Source organism: Microtus oregoni, unplaced genomic scaffold (genome assembly GCF_018167655.1).
Source record: "Microtus oregoni isolate MIOR12 unplaced genomic scaffold, Mior012 000015F_ref0000493, whole genome shotgun sequence".
Lineage (NCBI taxonomy): Eukaryota > Metazoa > Chordata > Mammalia > Rodentia > Cricetidae > Microtus > Microtus oregoni.
Window position 1 is genome coordinate 8,063,724 of NW_024543074.1, and position 24,710 is coordinate 8,088,433.

The following is a 24,710-nucleotide window of genomic DNA, read 5'->3' on the forward strand; positions in this document are numbered from 1 at the left end:
CACTCCAAATGTGATATCCCGAAAAGGACACAGTGTCACCTGTGTGCTATTCTGACTGAGCGCATCGCCTAGGTCTAAACTTGGGGCACACCTGGGAAGGTGCGTGTATGTGTGTCGTATTCTTCAGAACCCTCCCTCCCAACCTGATACAAAAGCTGCACATTAAGAGGAGTTAAGAGACAGGAAATCTAAATAAATAGCTGCTCCAAGGCTGGATCCTATACTGGAGTGGGGGGAATAAGAAGGACATTACTGGGTGCGGTGACAATCTGGACTGTAGAAGATCGATCAGATTCATGAAAGAGCTAAACAGAACCTGGAACTCTTAAATGGACTAGAGTTACCTATCTTTATTAGGAATTCTGTTGTGCTTAAGGATAAACGGCTATGATATATAAAATTTACTACACATGGTTAAAAAAACTATATGCATGCATATATGTTACATACACATACATACACATGCTGAATATAGAGGAGACTGAAAACATCCAATATTCTTGCAACAGCTTTTATATATCCATGCTTTATAAGTACCTTGTATCTCATTCAGGAACATATTGGCTAAAGGCTAAATCTAGTATGTTTGGTAAATCTGGGTGGAGGATATAGGAACATTCTTATTATTATCCTTTCTTTTTCTTTAAATTTTATTTATTTTATGTATGTGCGTGTTGGCTCGCATGTACATATTGTACCACATGTGTACCTGTTTTCGGAGGCCAGAAGAAGCTGTGGATTCCATAGATCTGAATTATGGATGGCTGTGAGGCACCATGTGGGTGATGGAAACCAAACCTAGGTCCTCTGCAAGAGCAGCAAATGTTCTTAACCACTGAGCCATCTCTTCAGCCCCTCCTAATGCTATTCCTTATACTTATGAAAAAAACTTAAGACCTATGTAGTTCAGGCATGTTTTCAGCCTTCCTCTGTAGCCTGATCCAGCCTCAAACTAATGACAATTCTTCTGCCTCAGCATCCAAAATACTAGAATTGCAGTTCAACTTTTTTTGTTTTAGATTTTAATTAAAGTATGTGAGGCGGTGCACATGTGCATGCCTGTGTGCACATGCATGTATGGTGCCTGAGTGCATATGGAGGTTGTCAGGCCTGGCCATGGACATCCTTACCCTCTGGGCCACTTAACTGGCCCCTTTAAGCTTTTTTCCTTTTGTGTTTTCAGTACCTGTATCTTCAGTATGCTTTAGATTTCAGTGTTTCTTTGTGTTCTGAAAGTGGGATTTATGAATCTTCCTATTTAAGTTTTATGTATAAAGTAAATTGAGGGATGTTCTCACTATGTTTAATTAAAGCTTTCTGCTTTTCTAAATTCTTGGGGTATATTAGTTGTTAAATACCAAGTATTTTTGATGTAATCATTACATTAAGACTGACAAATCCAAGAAAGAAAAGAAGGGAGAAAGGAAAGAAAGAACCAACAGTTGTACTGTCTTTTCCAGCAATGCCTACCCTTTCCACATGAGGCCTTCCTGTATTTATTTTTCTGAAATGATTATTTTTCCATTATACAAAAAATGCAGATGTTTATCAATAAGTCATCTGTATCAAAACGGGAATGAGATAGAGATGAAAGTGTGCCAAGTCAAGATTCCTACTCTCCTGTGATGATGGTAAATGTGCAGAAGTGTAAGTGTGGAAGATAAGAGCCCACTGGATGAGTGTCAATTTTAGACCCCCATCCTTTCTCCATGTTAGCTGACCTCCATCAGGCTACTTTGCCTTCCTAGACCTGCATTTGATAATAGGATTCTTCCCAAGAATTTCATCAGAATTGAGTGAGTGTAAATCTACACAGTCCGCTGTGTATCACCTACAGTAAGCACTCAGTGCTAACATGACTGTTAGAAATAACAGAAGTATTAAAAGATGAATGCAATTTGTTTTAGCCTTTTAATTTAGAGGGAAAATAAAATTCTAGCTGAGGGATTAGAGAACTTCTCATAGATGGGGTAGGGTATCAACTGGGCTTATAAGAGTGTGAACATTGTTTCCTGGCAGGGAGAAGCGTGTCTGTAGGGCCAGAGGCCATTTGTATATTTAATTTTCACCGTGTTTATGTCTTTGTGTCTGATTGCGTGATAATGACGTCATCTTGTAACTGATCCCAAGAGCTTTTGACTTGACATGTGTTCATTTTTGTCAGCTGATCCTAGGCAAACAGCAGTGAAGTATTCTTCTAGCATCAACACCATAATCAGTCAATAGAAGCATGGAGATACAGAGAGCAGGAAGTGACGTTTAAGTTAAAATTTTGAGTCCGAATCGTGCAGGCAGTTGAATATTTATGTACAAGTTCAACCATCACCTGCCCCCAATGGTGTTTGACAAATGAGAAGAAGGGGCATTTCACTCCACCCGTAATCTGATTACATTCTTTCTTACTTGCATCCAACTTGTTGACCCTACAGAATTTGGGGTCAGCTGAATTTCTTTTAACTGAATGTTTATAATTACAGTATTTACCACTCTCTACCACTGCCCTCTCTGGTCCAAGCTCATCTTCCTGATATTGTCAGCTTCCTTCCTGATATTGCTCTACCCCTGAATAATCTAGATTGAACACTTAACTATAAATATCCCTTTAAAAACTTAACAGAAGGGTCTGGAGAGATGGCTCAGTGGTTAAAAGTACTGACTGCTATTCTAGACAGTTCAGGTTCAATTCCCAGCACCCAGATGTCAGCTAATAACTGTCTATAACCCGAGACCTGACACCCTCACACAGATATACATGCAGGAGAAACACCAATGCACATAAAATAAAAATAAGTAAATTATTTTTTTAAAAATCAGAAAACTCTATAGGATTTATTGTCATATCTAGTAAAAGCTCAAAATCCAACGAATAGATGTCAAAGCTGACCTGATGCCCAGCATGATCTGCCATCTTGTCCTCAGTCTTATCCCCAGTCTTATACACTACCTGTCCCAACTGATTTCTCTTATGTTCTCACCTCTACTCCACTGTGTTGCTCCATCCCTTCTATTCCACTTTCTCCAGTCCCTGGGTCTTCCTGTGCCGTCACCTACATGTGGGTGGGAGGATTTTGAGTAGTGCTAACCTATTCTGCTCACCTTTTACAATGTACTTGTCAGGTTTTCCTTCTTCGCGTTGTCTCCTGAGTAGAGAGTTTTTCTTGGGGACAGCTACTCTGATTTCAGCACAGCTGCCACAGACTAGGTATTTGGATGTTTGGGAAACTGAAGAAGGGAAGAAGGAAAAATGAGAGATGAATTTGACATCAGATTAAGAAGTACCTGAAGAATAAATAAAAGATTATTCTTTTGCAATAATCTTTTATTTACTTAACTAATTTTATTTATTAACTAATTATTTTAAAATAATTAATTAAAAGTTCTCTGAATTTTTACATTAATAACACCGTTCAATAGAAATATAGAAGCCAGTTACAGACAGTTAAATTTTGTACTAGCAGAAAGAAACAATAAAATTAAATAAATGAAATCTATTCCATTTAAAATATTTTGGCATGCAACAATATTAAAATTTTATTAATGAGATATTTTATGGTTTTTCACTGTATTTTTATAATAGTATTACTTTTGCACTTTTAAAACATCTTTATTATATTACATTTTTATTGGAAATACTGAATCTGCGTTTAATATAATAAAATTTATGTGAAAACAGATTCGTATGCTCAGATTTTTCTAAACATACTTTAAAAGTCTCTTAGAATTAAATCCCAAAGTTTCTTAATATCTGTATCCATGTTCACAAAACTAAGTTTTTTAGAATAATTTATCTTTTCATAACTACATCTGCTTAACTATTCAGTCATTCTTTTCAACTCAGTAATATAGCTTCATTTTTCCAGGGAAATTACACATACTGGTCATAGCTCTAAACAGTATCAGCTACAAAACATATTTTGATCATTTTTGCTTTGCAGCCAATTGGTATAATGTTTATCAATAACTAGGTTTTACCTGTTAATACATATAAGGAAAATATAAACTAGTTACGATTGTTTGTATCGTTACAAATTTCGTTGGCAGTTTCCTACTGTTTTACATTCAGAAGTCAGATTTCCCGTTTGTCAGTTTCATGTGAATTAGTTAATTCGTATGCAGTGTGATATTGATGAGAACATGTAACTCACACGGCCTTTTTGTTGTTGTTGTTGTTGATTGCTAGATGATGGACTAAAACTGTGTCCATCACAGCTTTGTACACTGAGCATCAGAAAGCTAAGCACAGGTTTTTGGGTTTCCTACCATATGTATCTATCTTATTGTGTCATAAAACAATAAACTCTTGTTTTGAAAACATCAATAAATTCAATGTCTTGCTCTAACAAAGCTAGGATACCATCTGGTGTAATAAAAACTTGTTTCTCTTTATCTAGCAGAATTTTTTTTAAAATATCTATTCTAAACATTTCAACTTTTTTTTGGCTAAAAATTAACATTTCATCAAAATTTGGAAGTTCTTTGAAAGACATGTTCAGATATTTCTCCTGGAAATGGAAAAGTAGTTGATTTACACATTTTAAATCTATTGATCGCTGGTGTTGTTAGAAAGTTTCAAGGGTATGTGGGAATTTGCGACTTAATTAAAGGACTTTATATGTTCAAAGTACTTTTTCTGTCTTTATCATAACTGGAATTACCAGCTTACTTTAATAAAAAATGGCTTCCTTTCTGCACCAACCGACTCCGATGCGCAGCTGCCAGGATTGCAAATGTGGGGCATTTAACTCTGCGCTAATGGCTAATTTCAGTCATTCTTTGCTGACTGTCAAAGAAAACTTTCCAGCAAATTCATTGTACACTTCAAAAATGTGTTTCACTATTCCTCAGTTTTTATATACTCCTAATATCTTTGTAAAATCACCCTGCTCAATCTCTTTCTCTGTCTTGGTCATATTGCTAGTCAGTTTATTCTTTATCAGTAGAATATCCTAATTTTATTCTTCTTAATATTTCGATGTATTTTTGACAATATCCTACATGTATATAATGTATTCTGATCATTTCCACCCCTAACTCCCACTCCATCTCCTCCCTTACCCTTTACACTTCCCCATTCCATCTTAATGTCCTCTCTCTCTCCCTCTCTCTCTCTCTCTCTCTCTCTCTCTCTCTCTCTCTCTCTCTCTCTCTCTCTAACCTTCTGAGTCCATGTGGTACATGCATGATTGATGGTTATGGTGTTCTACACCTGCCAATGAGCACACCCCTGAAGAGGGTGACACCCCCTCCTTCAATAGTCATCAATTGCCAGTAGCTCTTCCCTTAGCCAGGAATAGAGCCTCAACCTCTCCCGCATCCGTGCCTGAATGCTGGCTGTCTTGATCTTTTGCAGTTTGTGTGCAGGTCACCATAGCCGTTGTGAATTCCTGAGTACCATGGCCATGTCCTGCCCTGAATACAGCATTTCTTAGCACTTTCTTCCCACCCTTCAGCTCTTAAATTCACTGTGCCCTGCGTCTTCAGCCTTGAAGAGGTTAATTTAGATGCTGTCTTTAGGGCAGAGCACTCAACAGTCCCTTAGTCTCAGTTCTTGGGTCAGTTCTACTGTTCTACAATGACTGCTGCTTGCTGGAAAAAGCAGTTTCTCTAACCAGGGTGGAAAGCAGCACTAATCGGTGCATTGAATCATAAATATTTAGCAGGCGTTTTGACACCATGCCCTTTTAACAAAACAACGTTAGTCTTGTTTTCCCAAATTTCCATGAATGCTTCCTGTGCAGTGGGCCTTACATCCAGTCAGAAAGTGGGTGGCTATGCCCATATCAGTCATACTGCTATTGTACCAGTAGGCACGCATTGTCTGGCAAGCGGGTATTGTGGCATGCAGGGTCCTCTAATGGGGAAGTCACTGATGCCTTTCTGTCTCATAGAACCTTTTAGCACTATGAAGCTAGCCAGTAGGAAGCTCCTAGGTCAGTTCCAGCTTGGTTTCTCTGTGTCCTGCAACCAAAGTATGCTATGCCTTCAGCAATAGCATCTTACCGACTTGTTATGGCGGGCAAGCAAGAACAGTGGCAATAGTATGAGTTCTTTGGGGGACGGGGAGCTCTGGGGTCACTCTGACCAGTAATTCATAGGGAAAGCTCCTTTATTAACCCATTTCAAGACTTTATTATAGAAAGTGATGAACCAATCCTAAAAACATCATGGTTTCTCCTTTCAAAGGTTCTTTAGCTATTTAAAAATGTGGATGCTGATTTATCTTTAGTGTAATGACCTAAAAAGAAAGCAATGGGTAACTAAAGGGAAGGCAGAGATAGTGGGTAGAAGACCGAGAGAAGAAGAAAATAAAAGAACAAGCTTTAGGGATGGGGGCCCTGGTGTTTCTTCAACCAGGGATTACCATGACTCTTCATACTCTTAGTTTTGTAATGAATTGACTGGACTGGTTTCTGAAACCTGTCTCTCTCTCTCTCTCTCTCTTTTTTTTTTTTTTTTTTTGAGATTTCATGCCCTACAGAATAGCCCAGCCCTGATGTTTAAAATTAAGAGAACATTTTCCCATGAAGTTGTACTTGTCCCTTTTCCCCTTCAAGTCCTAACAGCTTCTAACAGCTATGAGCCCTTCCTGTAGCAGTCCCCTTTGATCACCAGCTCTCTACAATCCACCCGCACACTCGGGTAGTTTTGAAATTTCCTTCCAAGCTAGTGTTATGACCTCAGGCAACAATGAGTTGGTGAATTCGCCAAAGACAAAATCCTTAGCTTGTCCGAACCAGTCTTTGCTCTGCTGGAACACAGGAGGTTGTTTACTTGGCAACTTCACTGGGATCAGATCGGTCCAGTTGTGGTTGCCTCACCTGTGCAGAAGACTTGAGAAGGGCACGAAATGGGAAATCAAGTCAGTTCAGGATTCTCTGGCATGGACGTTGTCACAGCACACACTGCTATCAACTCCATATTGGTTTGTGGATGAGACAAGAAAGACAACTTTGAACACAGGTTAACCATCTCTGAAAAGAGCCATAGCTACGGTCCCACACTTCTAGGGAGTGTATTTCCTTTAGGATATCAACAGTGACACCTCTAACTTTTATGTCTGGATGACCTCAGAATACCTTCTTTTCTTTTAATAATTTGAACTTTTAATAGTTTTCAATAGCATTACTAGTACTAATACCGTCTCATCATTGGAGGGAAGAAAATAAGAAAAATACATATGTTTGTTGTATCAATCCTTTCTGTTCCAAAAGCACGCTATAGCAAAATGTTTGTCATCTTAGACAGAGAGCTTCTGCTTCCCACTTAAGACGCTTTACAGAGAGACTCCTCATGCTACCCTTTGGGGCCACTGCTACCTTCTTCTCCTTGCCCTCCTGATGCCTGACAGCTGTTAATCCATTGTCCACTCTACCTTTGTCATTTGAAAACGCTACACAAATGGAACCATATAGCAAGTCACTTTTCTCAATGATTATTTTCACTCAGCTGTCTTGGATCCACCTGGATTGTTGTAGAGACCCCCAGCTGTTCCTTTTGGTTGATAAGAGCAGTATAAAGCCTGTTTTCCCTGAGAAGTTGGTGGACTATTTCAGTGTGTCCTCCCTGGTTGTGATTTTTCTACTATTAGCATGCAGGATGTGACCACTGGGTGAGATTTTATGACCATGAGATCGTTCTGTGATATTATAATTGCGAATTACTACTAACCCTAGAAGTGCTTTTCAAAGCAAAAAAGTACTCAGAGAACAATTACAAAGCACTTATAATGCTAGGCAGCAGTGTGATTAGAGAAGCTTATAGAGCAAACAGACTTGGGTGTATTTTTCAGCATTAATTCTCTTTTTTTGTGATCAGAAAATGACTTCTCTTTTCCCTGCCATTAAACTCTGCCCTAGCAAGCGCCTAAGGTAAGGAAAGCTTACTTGAAAGGGAGCAGGCGATGTGGTTTCCCAGGCTCCCAGTCACCATCCTGTTTGTACAGACATCAGTTGTACTTGGTGATTCACTTGAAGTGAATGCAGCACTCCAAGCAAACTTTAGCAAACTCAAGTGTTGCTATGGCTACGATATGATTGCAGTATCTCCTTAGAGTTTCCTGTGTTGCAAACCAGGTGTTCAGGGTAAAGATATAAACAGGCAATAAAACCATTAAAACCTAGAAAGACCTTCAGGTCATGGGTCATACCTTTGGATGTTCTCCTGCGACTCTTTCCTCCCCATGCAATGGCTCCTTCTCAGGAATGCTCCATCTCACTTGCACTTCCCCCATAACACCATGCACCATGATATGACACGGCCAAGTGACCTTGTCAGTCATCATCATGCTCTTGGGACCTTGAATCTACAACACTGTGAACTAACTAAGCCTTTCTTTAACAAGTTAGCCCACTCAGATATTTTATACCAGAAATCTCTAATATAGTTGTCTATTTCAGAATTTCCGTTACCAATTTGTTATTGTTCCTTTAATATAGAAAAGATCTTGGTGTCTTAAGGATTTCAAGAAACATTTTTCTGTCTTGTCTGTACTATAAACTCCTTTGGATCATGCTGACTTAGTTAGAGACCATTTTCAGTGGTGGAGGAATTTGGAAGGAAAGTGATAATCTTCTTCATGGAAACCTGCAGTTAATTTGGTTATACCATTACCTATAGGAGGTTTTCCTATGGGAAACTGGTGGAGATAGGACTCCATACAACGCATCTTTTATGGTCTGGCTCTGCAGGGGACCACATGCCATCTTCCAGTCAATCACTTTGTACCTGTCTATAGTAACTTGCAAGAGAGAATTCACAGAGACCTTTTAAAGAATTCATTAAGTATGGGTTTTATATGGAGAGATCATGAAGGCTAAACATATAGCCTTTAGGAATGTCAGAGGAAAAAAAGAATAGAGCAAAATCATCCCTTTCTAGTGAACTTTCTTGGAGCTGGTGGGTTGTTAGAGGCATATATGTATATAAAACCAAGTGCCCTTACCATCCATAATTTTCTTTATTTACCTAAGAAAAAAATATATACTCCTAAAAATCCATGATCATTGACTGAAAGAGCACCTTTTAGGTTACACTTTAGACATCTGTGTAGATGCCAAACATTTGTTTTAAATGTTGGAGCAATATATAATAGTTGGACTGACAAACTAGAGCATTTGATCTAAGGAGGAAGTAGTGATAAGGTGGCTGATACTATAAAAGTCTTATCTTGGCAGTTTGCTGTGCGAGAAACACTTTCTGTCCTCCTGCTGTCATGTGGGACTCATGACATTGTAGCAATGATTTATTCACGAAACGTTGAAGAGTTCAAAACAAGACTGGTGTAGTCTTGTATGACCCCACAGAAGTAAATTATTCTGTTTAAAAATGCACATTGGTTTGTTGTCTTTTGAGATTGTCTGTGCCTGAATTCCAGAATAGCGAGATTTCCATCACAGCTCTTGCATAATAAAAGCAGCACTTCCACTTAGCAATGCTCTTGAAGTGGATGCAGCACCATAAGCAAGCTTTAGCAGTTGTTGCTATGGCTACAATATGGTTGCAGTATCTCTCCAGAGTTCCCTCTGTTGGAAGCCCAGTGTCATAGGACACACCCTTGGATGTTCTCATGGGACCATTTCCTCTCCACACCATTACTCCTTCTCGTACATGGGCCTGTCTCACTTGCACTTGCTGATGTGGCAGAAATGATGCTCCCTGGTTTCTCCACACAGCCTTTGTCTTATTTGCATCTCCTCTCTTGCTTCATTGTCGTCTTCTCTCATACTCTTAAGATCCCATTTCCCCACATTAGTAGATGAGATCTCTTTACATGGTAGATGTTGATTCTTATTTCTTCTGACGCTGAAGCAAATATTTAACTTGTACAAAAATCCCTTCTCTCATTTTATAAACACTGGTGGTTTTGTGTTGTCAATTTATTTTTACTTATTTTTTATGTTTAAAATCTTTGGAGAAGTTTATTCCTGACCATATTTCAGATGTATATTTACCCAGATCCCCATCTTATCTCTATTTAATGCTGAAAGTGTTGTATCAGCATATAGTAGCAGAGTATACAATCCCCCTCCCAAAAAATGGTTCCCTACAGCAACCATTTATTGTTGTGATATCACCCTCTGTTAGAGACTCAATTCTTACATAGCCTAAGGTTTGTTTCAGCTCTTCAGCCTTTACAAAACTTTCTCAATAATTATTGGTTGGGTAAGAGACTATTTTGTTTAGCTCTTTGGCTAGAATCAGATATTATATTTATATGGGCATTACATCCTTAGGCCAAATGCTACAAGATTCTCTCTCTCTCTCTCTCTCTCTCTCTCTCTCTCTCTCTCTCTCATTTAATTTGAAAGGAATGCACTTCTCTTTTAACAACAGAGCCTCTTAAGGCCTAAACTTTAGACGAATTCTCCGTGTTTAATGTTTAAAGATGCAGCCACTAAGCTGCATTGTGTCCATAAAAAGGGTTTAAACTCTATAAAAGGCTCCCAGTACTATAAATATTCTTCTTGAGCACATTTGGAGCTAACATGAGCAAACAGCTCTTTATTTTATGTCAGCCTTCAGTACACTAAAAAAGTACATGTTCAGGGGTAAACTGTCCTGACGCTAAAACATGGTTTAAACTAATTAATATTTATATTGTAGAGTATCACATGGTACAACTTTTTTGAGTTATGTACTTATGTACCTGTCCTTGACTACGAACTCCTCTTTATGAAGGAGATTGAAAATTATTATTTTGATTTTCCTTGCTGCTCCGAGGCAGAAATGAGTTTTTACCTTTTAGAGTGAGACAGCTGCAGGTAAAGAAGTTGGCAACCCCTGGGAAGGTTAATTAGAGCTAATTATAATATGATTGACCTAATTTTCCTCCAGAAAGTTTAAGCGACTCATTCTTTGTACAGCGGAGATTTTATTTTTTCATAGAAACTAAACCCTGTTTTCTGAACTTACCAATTATCCATGTTATACACTTTACAAAACAAAAAAAAAAAGTGTTGCCTCACACACTGCAGAATAAGGATTGGGTGGAATTGGAGTAAGCCTTTAGGATTTTATCATCCTTGACAGCATTTACTGTCTTAATACGTGTTAAAAAGGACATGTAGCCAGGCGGTGGTGGCTCACGCCTTTAATCCCAGCACTCGGGAGGCAGAGGCAGGCGGATCTCTGTGAGTTCGAGGCCAGCCTGGTCTACAAGAGCTAGTTCCAGGACAGGAACCAAAAGCTACGGAGAAACCCTGTCTCGAAAAATCAAAAAAAAAAAAAAGGACATGTAAACAAATCTTCAGTGCAAAAGTAACATAATTGTCAAACAGTGAAGTGCAACATTTCTTTTAACTTTGATATTTACTTCATTCTATTTAGATTTTACATAATCTCAGTTGCTTGATAAATACTATGAAATGAATCTTTTAGATTCTTATGTAGAGGTGTATTCGGGACATGTGTGAATCTTTTTGCGTGTCATCATGGGAAACAGTTCAATGTACTAACGCTAGAAGCTTACTTGGAAGCTGGTAGTGGGGAACTTTGAGCTATGGAGCAGGAGGATACATTTTACTGTGGACCATGTTTGCTGCTTATGCTGGAAGCTGACCAATGACTGAGGTAAACTGATCCTTCAGAAATGTGAAGAGCACATTGCAATGGCAAGCACAGTAGGCAAGGCGATCTCTCGTGTGGCTGTCATCCCGCATGACTTAGAGTACCCATGAAGATAGGAAGAAAGGTGGGGGCATAGAGATAGATAATATGTTTTCTGTGAGCTGGTCTTGGTCTTACATGCCTCTTGTCCTAGCCTTTGGATGACAGAAGCAGGAGGATCAACTCAAGTGTGAGACTAGCCTATACTACGTTGAGTTTCAAGTCCAGTTTGGGTTACACAGCCAAAGGGTGTCTCCAAAAGTATTTTGTGAAGTTAGAGTCTTCTGTAAATTCATTAACATTATTGGGTGTGTTGTTCATTCATTTATGAATGTATCTGCAAAGCACTTTGAGATCATCCTTTCAGACAGCTAAAAAATAAGTCAGGTACACAAATTAAGTAGACTGGCCGTAACTTGCTTTTAAACATTTCTCGTTCACCAAACAGCCGTCTTCCTGCAGCAAGCCTTAATGTTTTTGAAAACTGTAAATAGGATCAAAGACTAAAACAGGCTTTCCAGTGAGCGAATGTCGGAAGCTGATAAGAAGCATTCTCAGGGCTTGGGTAGCATAACTTACTAAAAACATATCTCTTTGCAATCTGCTGTTTTCTCCTGTCAGCCACTGACATTTGAAAGATTTACTGATTGGCTTATAAATTACAGAGCTTGTATGTGTTGTGGACTTCTGAGCTAATTACACGTTTGCAACTGCAGTTAATACTTCTACTTCAGGCAACTGTTAGCACTCATACCTACAGAGGGGATAGTTTCCCGTAATTTTTTATTATTAAAAAAGACGTGTAAAAATTACATTTCCAGACAGCTAGTATTACCAATTAAGTACCTCAAGAAAGTCCTTACTTAATAAATTACCTGGTCAAGTTGTGATAAGTCCTTACTTAATAAATTACCTGGTCAGCATAGATGATCCCCCCTGCAGCTCCTACAACACCCCCCCCCCCAAAAAAAATAGTAAAAAGAAACAAAGGAAGAACTACAGCAGGATGGTAATAGTTTCTTTAACCTTCTTGTAAGAGCTATTATGGTCTTATAGCTGTTAAAGCTCACTCCATAGATGAACATGCTGGGTCTTACAGAATCATATAGACGGAAAATGAGAGAAAAGTGAATCTCAGATCTAAGATACTGACCTGACGAGGACATGTGCAAAGGTACGCTTTTGTACTAAGCAGGTTTTTGTTTGTTGTAGATCATGTTAGTCTGTGGGTGAAATGCTGCATCTATGAAAACATACAGCACAGCGGCCTTTAGCTAAGGCCAGAGTATCTGTGGCCTACAAAGATTATCATCAGCATGCATTATATTTTCAAAGAAGAATTTGGCCTTGTCTTTCCTAAAGATTCACTGCAAAATTGTGGGAAGGCAAACCTTTATTTAACAAAGAGGCACTGTGGACTGAAGGCATCTCCTCATCGTTGCCCTTAGGAAAATTCTGATTGTACTTCATCTTCAGGATTTTCCTCCACTTCATCTTTCAGGATTTTCTTCCACTGAGTTCAGTCCTACTATTTAACATTTAAAAGCATGTTCTGGCTGGTTTTCCCAACCTGCTATTTATTACGTCTTTGTTTTTCTTTTAAGATTTCCCTCTGTAATCTGAATTCTGCCTCTTACAAAGTGTATCAGTAAGTGACTACTGTCTTTGTCCTAATTGGGATTTCATGTTGATGGTGAGGCCCTGAGAAAATTCTAGCTCAACTGTTACTGACATAGGAGGCTTTGCAGTTATTTATTAGAAGACAGCCTGGGAGGAAAAGAGAACATGGATTGTTGTGATCCTCTCGCTAAATCCGGCTCACTGCTGTTATCTTTTCTTTACTGCTCTCTCTAAAAGGCATCGTTCAGTGCTCTAATCTTTCAAGCAGCCATTCAGTGGGAACTGGGCTAGAACCTTGCTAAGGGGTCACATTCACCCGCCTGACAGGTAGGCATTTACAAAAGAAATGGTATGAATTTATTCAGCATCAAAAGCTCTGCATCACTTACCACCCAGCCGTATTTCACACCGTATTTACTGTCATTGCACTGCAGTAGCTGCACAGAGCCCATCCAGATTCTTCATTTAATTAACCAGCATTCTTTGAACAAAAATAAAAGTGCTGTTTTTATGGAGGAATAAAAGCTGCACGACGCGAGTGTGAAGAGGACAGAGCATCAAATTAGTGATTCTTCACTGCAGCCGGGGTGATTTTCCCGCCCTTCCTCCTCACTTCAGAAGCTTCTTTCTTTTTTTTCTTTTCTCTTCTTTTTTTTTTTTTTGATTGAAGAGAAAATGGGGATCAGTGCGGTGTCCTCAAATGTGTTTGAAAGTCTGTTGTTAAAACCACATCCTAAGCTAGTGCAGGGCTGATGCTGGTGGTAACTGGTACCTAAAAGTTATTTTTTATAACGTTTCCTGTAGTTGACCAGTTAGTATATGAACTAGTAACCCAGAGCATAAACTCTATTAACTAAACTGCATGAGTTCAAATCCCAGCCTTGACACTAAACTTTCTGTGCTTTGGTGCCCTGTCTTTAAAATGAGGATGATTCTAGACATACCCTATAGTGCAGTGTGCAGTTAGCGGACTCGACACACACAGCCTCTAGAACAGGACTGGTAGGTTAAGCTGGCGCCTCCAGCGTGCACAGCAGCAATCGGGTGGGAGGCTGACCCAGGTCTATCACTAGTATCTTTCTTGGTTACCTGGGCTTGGACTGACAGGTGCCGCACATTAGGTAGATCCCCTTCTCTCCTCCCTACTCTCACTTCTAAAGGCACTCTGACGGTATAAGACAAGTGTTTTCAGATATAAGGGAATCAAATTCTTCGAGTGACAGGTATAGAAAACAGCTGATTTCTCATACTGCTCCACTCTGCACCCAGCTGCCAGGTTTACCTTTGAAAATTAATCTGATTTATTCATTTGTTTATATAGCTCTTCTAGCAACAAACCAACTAAAACCCTATTTTCCAATAGGATCCCTCTACCTCAGTCAGAACCCACCTGGCATGGTTTCTCATGTGCCACGGTCCTTCTTGCTCATTTGTTCATGCTGGTTTTAGTTTGTTTGCTATTATTTTATTTTCTCTACCACTCCTTCCTCCATTTATCTACATCACACCTTATGCTCCAGGCCGAGCCAGAAGGGTGTAGGTATTATTTACCCTTTTGTGTTGGATTTACATCATATCCCACAGCTGTCTTATGAAGTAGATGCTGACTTCCTATTGTTGATGACCTAGCCTGTTCTACCCCCAAACTGTACTGGAACTCTAACTGCCTCAGCTACCATCTCTTCTACAACCCTGGCCAACCGCAGTTAGTTTTACTTGTTCCCTTTCCTCCTCTCTCTGCTCCCACTTGTGTCCTCCCATAGAGTTTGTTCTTAACTAAGTAGAGTAATGCACCCCCTTAAAACTTAAGCCAGTTCCTATCACTTCTCTATTCAAGGCCCTCCAATCCCTTCCTGCCTCACTCTGAGGGAAGCCGAGCTCTTTCAAACGGCCTGTGAATGCTCTTCAGGCCATCCTGTCTCCACACTCACCCGTGTTACCTCTCTGCCCTGGTATCCTCCCTACGTCCCTGTCGTTCCCGTACTGTTCACTGCTTCTGCCTCTCCTACTGCTTCGATGTTCTCCAAAGATAGAAAGCCCAATCCAATACCAGGCCCTTTACACATGTGCTGCTTTTGCCCAGAAAGCTTCTCCTCGGGGAATCATGGCACGGTGCCTTCTGTGGGTCTCTAGACAGTGTCTTCTAACTGAGATCCGAACTCATGCCCAACCTACTGTCTGTCTCTCGAAACTGGAATGTTTTTTTTTTGGAGGGCGAGAGTTTTCCATGTATACTGTTCATGGGTATTGCAGAGATTGGCATATAATAAACACTTATTGACTGCTGCGTGAAAACAGACCCTTGCGGATATCCCCACACACCCACGCTTCTCTCAGTACTTCATGCTCCAGCAAAAGTGAATGCTCCATAACAGCTTCAAGAACGTCAAAATAGCCATAGTTTAATATTAGCCATGACAACTGGAGCAGAAAGTTCCATTACAGAGAAGAGAGGTTCCTGCACTCTCTAAAGAAGAGTTTTATGCTATAATAGCTGCCATGCTAAATTTTATGGGTGTCCTAAGGGACTGTGACCTAGCAACAAGGAGCATTTTGAGAGAGCAAATGGCTTTTGCCACCCTAACCTTCCAAAGTGAAAAGTATAGCTAGTGTTTGGAGCATTTTTATTTTGTTTGTTTTGTTTTATTCTGTCATCCAAAGACAATACAGTGATGAAAAGAGATCATTAGTATTGAAGCCAAGCAGACCCGGGCTCAAAATTTGTCTTACTATATGCCCTTGTTCAGCTTGCTCATGAATAAATGGTGTTTAACCCATTGTCTCTTGAATATTGGGTCCAACAGATAAACAACTATAAATTATGCTACTGTCAAAACAAGAAGTAATCGTCTGATATCCAGGAAGAAAGCTTTGCCTTGGTCTTGGTCCACCACGAAGCCCCAAGGCACTGTAAGCCCCTCCCCAGCATCTGATGAAGCTGAAGTAGCCTCCTGAGAACACAAGCCCCTCCACCTATTCCTTTTTCGGTAGCTTACTCCTTTTGTCTTTTGGATCAGTTCCTATTCATCTATCTTGGATTTTCAATTTTCTTTACCTTCCTTCATTTTTCCAAAAGCAGTGCTAAGTGTGTGATGCTAAAGATTCATACAGAATCTTAATACAGGAAAAAAAAATTACACAAAAAAATTCCAAGAAACCAACAGAAGACAGGGCAGCTAGTTCACATAGTGAAATAACATGTTGACTAGTTTTTAGGTGAAAGATAAAGAGCATAGACGTGTTAAGCTTTGGAGTCATAACTGCCAAAATGAGAAAAATACTTTGTGTAGACCTCAGAAGTATGTTTTGCATTTTCTTCACTCCACACTAACTTTTAACTCCTTAGGAAGCCAAAGCTGTCGCTGAGGAAACACGAGCTCTGCGAAGCCGGATCCATCTTGCTGAGGCTGCACAGAGGCAGGCGCATGGCATGGAAATGGACTATGAGGAAGTGATCCATCTGCTGGAGGCTGAGATCGCCGAGCTAAAGGCTCAGCTTGCTGATTATTCTGAGCAAAATAAAGTAAGCAAACAGCCCTCTCTAGTTACCATGGTTTCCTTGCCACTGTCATGTATCCTGTTTTCATTTTCTTTTCATCTGCACGTCTAAACTAGGTCAGTGTTTGTCTTCTATTATTCAATGATAGGATGTTGTGTCATGAAGAGGGTGGCGTGGAAGTTGTGAGCCTGCCTTCATCCAGAAAGCCTGGAGATGGAAAAGCACGGGCCCGAATTAATTGGGTCACTGGTCAACATTGTTCCATTCAGCCATTCAGGCCTGGAACTATTTAACTTTTAATTGATGGCACTGGTTTTCTCTTTCTGTTTTGGAGCTTGCTAATTTGTTTTGTGGTGATTGAAGGAGGGGATTCAGGGGATGAGTTTTGCTCTTTGATTAGAGAACTTGGGGCTGTGTAACAGGTAATGAAGTTTTGCCTGAGGCCCACGGCGACTAATGAGAAGAAACCAAGTTTGGATTTGTTTTGTTTTGTTTCTTTCAATGGGAGGAGTACTCAATTGGACTCCTCAAGAACAGCTCTTAAATTGCAATACAAGATCCTAGGTACCTTGCAGGAAGCAAGCTGAACATCTCTATGTGGAAATTGTCTACAGTGTACCATCTTTAGTTATGACTAACCTTCAAAAACATAGTAGGCGTGTGTGTGTGTGTGTGTGTGTGCGCGCGCATGTGTGTGTGTGTTATGTCACTGAAAGTATAAACTGGAATGATTTGAAGCAGGTATTTTATAGCTTTGTAGAAATTCTTCAGTTATAAGTAATGGATATTTATATCTCTAAGCCCATTCAGCCTTCAAGAGAATACAAGGCAAATTTGAGCTGTTTATGAATATTTATGCATATAAGGCTTACGTTCTTTAACATACAAAATGAAAGTGAAAGTAGTTTGAATAAAAAACATTTTAACAGACAATAGGAGGTTTTCTTTGCTCGGCTCTGAAGAGCCCTCACCATTTCCTGCGTATCTGGCCATCTAAACCAGCTCTCAGAAGGCTAGAGGACCCACCCCACATTGTTCAGACCTTGAGGAACACATAGCACTTGAGAAAGCAGCAGCTCTTAGGAATGTCAGTTACAGACATTTGTTTATCTGTGTATATTTCTAAACAACTGTGGCTGTGCCATGTAACCTTAACCTTATTGTGAAACTATTGTAGAAATTGCCAAAATATTAGAAATATTTTAAATAAAATAACTAGTTACTTTTAAAGCGAAAGTTGCCAGTGTTTGGTAATTTAAAATTTTTCCTTTTTTTTTTATGACAGTGGAGATTAAAGTAGGATCTTATATATGTTAGGGTGGTGCTCTATTGTTGAGCTACTCGTTAGCCCTGTATTTTTAGGTAATTATACTTTTAAGAGCTTTGCATAAAACTATTCCAGTGTTTTTTGCTTTGTTTGTTTTGTTAGTTTATAAATGTAGCATGTATGAGAAGGGGGTGTTTGGAGGTAGGAGGCCATGTGCAGTGTGCACATGGAGGTCAGAGGACAATGTTGTGGAGTCAGTTTGTCCACCGGCTTTTTCGTAGGTCCCCAGGCTGGGGCAGCAGGCACCATTCCCCACTGAGCGACCCCTCCAGCTCCCCGTGTGCTGCTCTGTTGTATAAAGCTTCAGTTATTGCATTATCTCCTCTCCAGTGAGAAATATTTTGGTCCTAAGTTGCCTGGCAATATAATTAATTCATGTTCTTCCTTTTTGTAGCTTTATATGGGATGTCATAAGATCCTTTTTAATAAGAGCCTCTCTAAAAATCAGTGGTTTTTTTTTTTAAGAAGATATATTAGACATTAGCATCTCAACATTCAGTATTTTCCAATCTCCATACCAGAAGGGAAGAAGTGACTTTTCCAACTGTGTGTAAGATTGCTTAAGGATCAGTTGACCTAGGTGCTACAGAACAAAGATTGAGATATTTAATTATCTGCTTTTACTTATTTTGTGTGTGGGGGGGCACAGATTGACTAGCGTGCAATTGCATGTTTGTGTGCACTTGCCTGTTGAAGGCAGAAGTCATCATCAGGTATCTTTCCTAGAGAGCTACCCGTCCTTTTGAGGTTAAGGGAAAGGAGTGTTTATAGACATTCGCACTGGGACCTGCAGCACCAGAGATCCTGCTCTTGTCACCTCTCCAGAGACGGATGACACATATGTACCACTCTGCCTGGCTTTTACATGGTACAGGAGGTGGAATTTGGGTCATACAGTACACAGCAACTCAGCTATCTCTAGAGCACCTAAGTATTTATTTTTTTAGACTTAGATTCTTTCTGTAATAATGCTTTTATTTATTACTATAATTTTCCCTTAAATTATCCATATATTTTCTAATTTATATTTGGACTTTTGAAAAATGCATCTGAAACATAAGAAATAAAACATTATTGAGGCTGGAGAGATAACTCCATACTTAAGAGTACTTTCTGCTCTTGCAGAAGACCCAAGACCTGTTCCTATCATCTGGATTGAGTAGCTCACAACATATAACTCCAGCTATAGGGGATCTAATGCCCTTTCTGACCTCCAAGGGCAACCACACCCACACATACACTATACATGCATACATAATGCAAAAATAAAAACAAAGATTTTTTTAAAAGTAAAATAAAGCATTACTGATACCTGTGAAGGACCACAATACCCCTCTCCAGATTACACCCACCCACTTCCCTTGCCCTCAGAGTTCACTACTTTCTTGGATTTAGTGTCTACCATTTTCTTGATGGTTTTAATACTTGCATATCTACTCCCTATTTGTTTAGTTTTGCCTGTTTACCAGGTTAATTTGTGGTTAGTTGGTGTATTTCTCTTTAGTCTTCATTTCATTAATTACCACCATGTAGTTACCCATTCTGCATTTGATGGGAAGTCTTATTATTTCTGTATCATTCTACTGTGAACCATGCTCCTGAGAACATTCTGATGCATAAAACTTTCTCCGCATGTGTAATTGTTACATATGAGAAGTAGTATTGCCAGGTTGAATGATAATTGCATGTTCAGCTCTATAAGTAAGTGCCTAATTGTGACTGAAAGTATTTTTAACTAATTTGTATTCCCATGAAGAATGGATTAGAATTACCATTCACCCCTTACTGGTCCTTAACTTTCTTTTATTTTGGATTTTTATTCATCTGGTTGGTATAATCATTGCTATGCCAATATAGTTTAATTTGGATTCCCCTAGTTACTAATGACTAACATAGTGGTGTTCTGGAACCCATAGGCACTGGCTCATGAGAACTCGTCTCTTCTCACTGCCATGTTCACTCATGGAGGTTGGAAGCTTAAATCAATCCTGATGAACTCACTCATATCCCCAAATTCTGTAAACCTGCAATTTGCCTTTCCGTTCTTGAGAGTAGTTGGTTATATATTTATGCATTCAGTAGTCACTTATTTTTCTGAGTGAAATCTGCTTTTGTATCTTTTTGCTGTTTTCCCATTGGGTTATTTGTCTTTTGCTTAGAGACATGTAGTGATTCTCCTGGTTACTAATCCTTTATTAATTTATATATTATAAAACTACTCTCTCAGACTTGTGGCCTGTCTTTTCTAGTCTATAATTAAATAGAAAGGAGCTCTTAATTTTCATGAAAACTTACTGTCTTACTTTTATATTACTGTGCTAAGACACCATGACCAAGGCCACTTTATAGAAGAAAAAGTTTATTTGAGGCTTACAATATCAGAGTTTTTGAGTCCGTGACCATCATAGTAGGTGTCATGGCAGCAGACAGGCAGGAATGGCACTGGAGCAGTAGCTGAAAGCTTGCATGTTGATCCACAAGTATCAGAGAGAAAGCTAACTTGGAATGTCCTCAACATTTGAAGCCTAATGTGCCTGCCCCCACTGACAAACCTCTGCAACAAGGCTATAATGTACCTCCTAATCCTTCCCAAACAGTTCACCAACTGAGGACTAACCATTCAAATATGTGAGCTTGTGGGGCCATTCTTATTCAGACCACCACACTTATAATTGTTCCCCTCTGGTGTCTTTTTAAAGGTCCTTCAATCTCCAAAGATACAAAGACATTTATTCGTATTTGCTTCTAGAAGTTGTAAAGTTTTGATACTTCTATAACTGGTTATGTAGCACTACACAAGATGGAGAACATTCTTATTCTTCCATTGTTCCACATGAATAACACTGCCTGATCCTTCACTTACAAATCTCATTTGATAACTCACCTGGATGTCATTTCTACCCGATTCTAAGGTTCCATGTGGGTGTGGCTCTCTATTCTCTTTCCCTGGTCTACATTTTACTTCTGAAGATAACAGTTTGTTGTTTACTATGTCTTTTATGATAGTCTGATCATGCTGTCTACCTATTTTTATCCAAAAGTGTGCTAGCTACATGGCCCTCTTATCACATATTCTGTATACTGCTTCTACATACGACCAAAAAATGATTGCAAATTTTACTGTAAGATCATTAAATATCTAGATTAACTTGGGAAGAATTTTTCGCCCTTATTTATAAATGCCACTGAGGCACAGAAAGGTTCTTTTTTATTATTATTAAAGGTTCTTATCTGTGACTAGAATCGAGTTTCTAGGATGACAACCCAGAAGAATTTGCTGATGTTTCTTTCATGGATTAATGTGCATTTGGTTCTTACAAATGGTCAAAGTGAACTTGATAAGATATCTGCCATACCAGGTACTTTCCCATGTTTTTACCAAGGTCAAGGACATCAGGGATTCAGTTTCTCTCTGTTCATAGTAATATCTTTGTGTTCATGTTTTTAATTTCATTTTACATTCCATCCACAGTTCTCCCACCGCTTCTCCTGCCTCCCCCAAGTCTCCCTAACCCACCTCCATCCACTCCTCTTAATGGGTAAGGGCTCCCAAGGGGGGTCAGCAAAGTCTGGCACATTAAGTTGGGACAGGACCAAGCCTCTTCCTCCTGCATTAAGGTTGAACATGGCATCCCACCATAGGGCATGGGGCTCCAATAAGGTAGCTCATGCACCAGGGATGGATCCTGATCCTACTACCAGGTGCCTCACAGATAGTCCAATTTTCACCACTGTCTCCCACACATGGAGGGATTAGTTTGGTGCCATGGAGACTCCACAGCTCTCGGTCTAGAGTTCATGAATTTCCACGAGCTTGATTCAGCTGTCTCTGTAGATTTCTCTGTCATGATCTTGACCTCCCTTGCTCTTTCCCGGAGCTTGGCCTTGTGCTTGGTTATGGATCTCTGCATCTGGTTCCTTCAGTTGCTGGATGAAGGCTCTATGATGATAGTTGGGGTGTTCACAAGTCTGATTATAGGGGAAGGCCAGTTTGGGCACCCTCTCCACCCTTGCTAGAGTCTTATATGGGCAAACAAAAAACCCAGAATAGCTAAAAACTGTATAAAATAGCTGTATAATATAGAAACTTCCGGAGGTATCACCATCCCTGACTTCAAACTCCATTATAGAGCTATAGTAATAAAGACAGCATGCTATTGGCATAACAACAGACACATGAACCAATGGAATCAAGTCAAAGACCCTGACATTAATCCACAGACCTACAAACACCTCATTTTTGACAAAGAAGCTAAAATGTTACAATGGAAAAAGGAATATCTTTAACAAACGGTGCTGGCATAACTGGATATCAACATGTAGAAGATTACAAATAGATCTATATCTATTCCCATGCACAAAACTCAAGTCCAAATGGGTCAAGGACCTCAACATAAATCCAGTTACATTGAACCTGATAGAAGAGAAAGTGGGAAGCAGCCTTGAACACATTGGCACAGGAGATCACTTCCTGTCTTTGTGTTCTAAAATGGTCAGTATTCAGAGAAACATACTAAAATTGCTCTTGGGATTTCCTTTCTTTAATCTTAATTATATATTTTGAAACAGTGCTTTTAGATACATTAAGACTTCGGTTCATCCACCATCTTTTATGAAAGTGATAGGATTCCGTCTGTAAACTATTTTCCATTGACCCTGAAATAGCTACTTACTCTGTTTGATATTTACTTACATATGTTTAAAAATTTGTTTGCTTTTAACTTTTCAGTTTCTATTCATTTCAGTTATGTCTGTGGCCAACGAAAGTTGGAAACCACCACCCCTACTTTCCCTTCCCCCAGCATAGACATTTATTAGCATTGAGCTTTAATTGGAAATAACTTTTCATTTGTAAACTTTCACTTATTAAAGTACCTGGCTCATCTTTTCTCTGACTTGTTTAATATGGCTGTTCATATATTCAAGTTATTTAACTGGAATTTTTTATTAATTCAGATATCTTCTGTGCACCCCTACCCAGTTACATTTAATTCCCTTTGCTGTTTTCAAAATTATGTACAGTCTCCAAATTTCATCTATCTATCTATCTATCTATCTATCTATCTATTTATCATCCCAATTGCAGTTTCTCCTCCCTTCTGTCCTCCCACCCTTCCTAATCCATTCCTCCTCTATTCTGTTCAGAGAGTGGCAGGCCTTCCATGGGTATCAACAAAGCATGGCATATTAAGTTGTAATAAGACTAAACACCTCCTCTTGTATTTAGGCTGGTCAAGGCAATCCAGTATGAGGAATATGTTCCCAAGAATCAGCCAAAGCATTAAGAACAGCCCTGATCCCATCGTTAGGAGTCTCACAAAGAGACCATGCTTACAACCGTCACATGTACGTAGAGGGCGTAGGTCAGTCTCATACAGACACCCTGATTCAGTTGATTCAGATTCTATGAGTTTCTATGAGCCAGGTTAGTTGTTTCTGTTGGTTTTCTTGTGATGTCCTTGACTCCTCTGGCTCCTACAATCCTTCCTCCCTCTCTTTAGCAGAATTCCCTGGACTCTGCCTAATGTCTGACTGTGGGTCTCTGCATCTGTTTCCATCAGTTACTGGATGAAGGCTCTCTGATAACACTTGGGGTAGTAACCAATCTGATTACAGGAGATGTCCAGTTCAGGATATTTATCCATTATTGACGTGAGATTCCCCTCTGTATGCTGTAAATATGTTTTATTGCTATTGGTTAATAAGCTGCTTTCAGCCAATGGCTTAACAGAGTAAAACCAGGCTGAAAGAGATATTTGTAGAGAGAATAGACGGAGTCAAAGAGAAGCCATGTAGCTGCTGCCAGAGACAGATGCCTCTGCTGGAGCCCGGCCAGGACCTTGTGCTGATGCACAGATTAATAGAGATGGGTTAGTTTAGGACATAAGAGCAAGCTAGAAATATGCTTAAGCTATTGGCCAAACAGTATTGCAAATAATATGGTTTCTGTGTGATTATTTCAGGGCTGAGCAGCCGGGAATGAACAAACAGCCTCCTCCAACACACTATTGCTAGGAGTCTTAACTAGGGTCATCCTTATAGATTCATGGGAGTTTCCCTTGCATCAAGTTTCTACCTGACTCTGAAAAGCCCCCTGCTTCCAATCATCTCTTTCAGTACTCTCCCCCTACACCCACCCACCCACTCCAAACTGATCCCTCCAGTTCCCATCCCCAGCCACCCCCAGTCCAACCAGGAGATCTGTTTCCCCTTCCTAGGGAGATACATGTGTGCCCCCTTGGGCCCTCCTTGTTACCTCTGAGTCTGTGGATTCTAACCTGTTTATCTTTTACTTTACAGTTAATATCTACTTATTGATGAGTTTGTAACATGTTTGTCTTTCTGGGTATGGATTGTCTCACTCAGGATGATTTTTTTCTAGTTTCATTCATTTGCCTTCAAATTTCAAGATGTCATTGTTTTTAACAGATGAGTAATACACCAATGTGTAAATGTACCATATTTTCCTTATCCATTCTTCAGTTGTGGGGCATCTAGGATGTTTTTAGGTTCTGGCTATTACAAATAAATCTGCTATCAACATAGTTGAGCAAGTGTCCTTGTAGTATTATTGAGCATCCTTTGGGTAAACCCAAGAATGGTATCGCTGGGTCTTGAAGTAAATTGATTCACAGTTTTCTGAGAAACCACCATATTGAT

General features: G+C 39.5%; 1 protein-coding gene across 1 annotated transcript in view; it reads left to right on the plus strand.

Annotated features, from left to right (window-relative positions):
- Positions 1 to 24,710, plus strand: part of Stxbp4 (syntaxin binding protein 4) — a 161,446-nt gene that overhangs the window by 67,618 nt on the left and 69,118 nt on the right. The window contains exon 13 of the mRNA XM_041663812.1: positions 16,571 to 16,747. Within this exon, the coding sequence (XP_041519746.1) occupies positions 16,571 to 16,747 (177 nt within the window). The remainder of the gene's footprint in view (positions 1 to 16,570; positions 16,748 to 24,710) is intronic.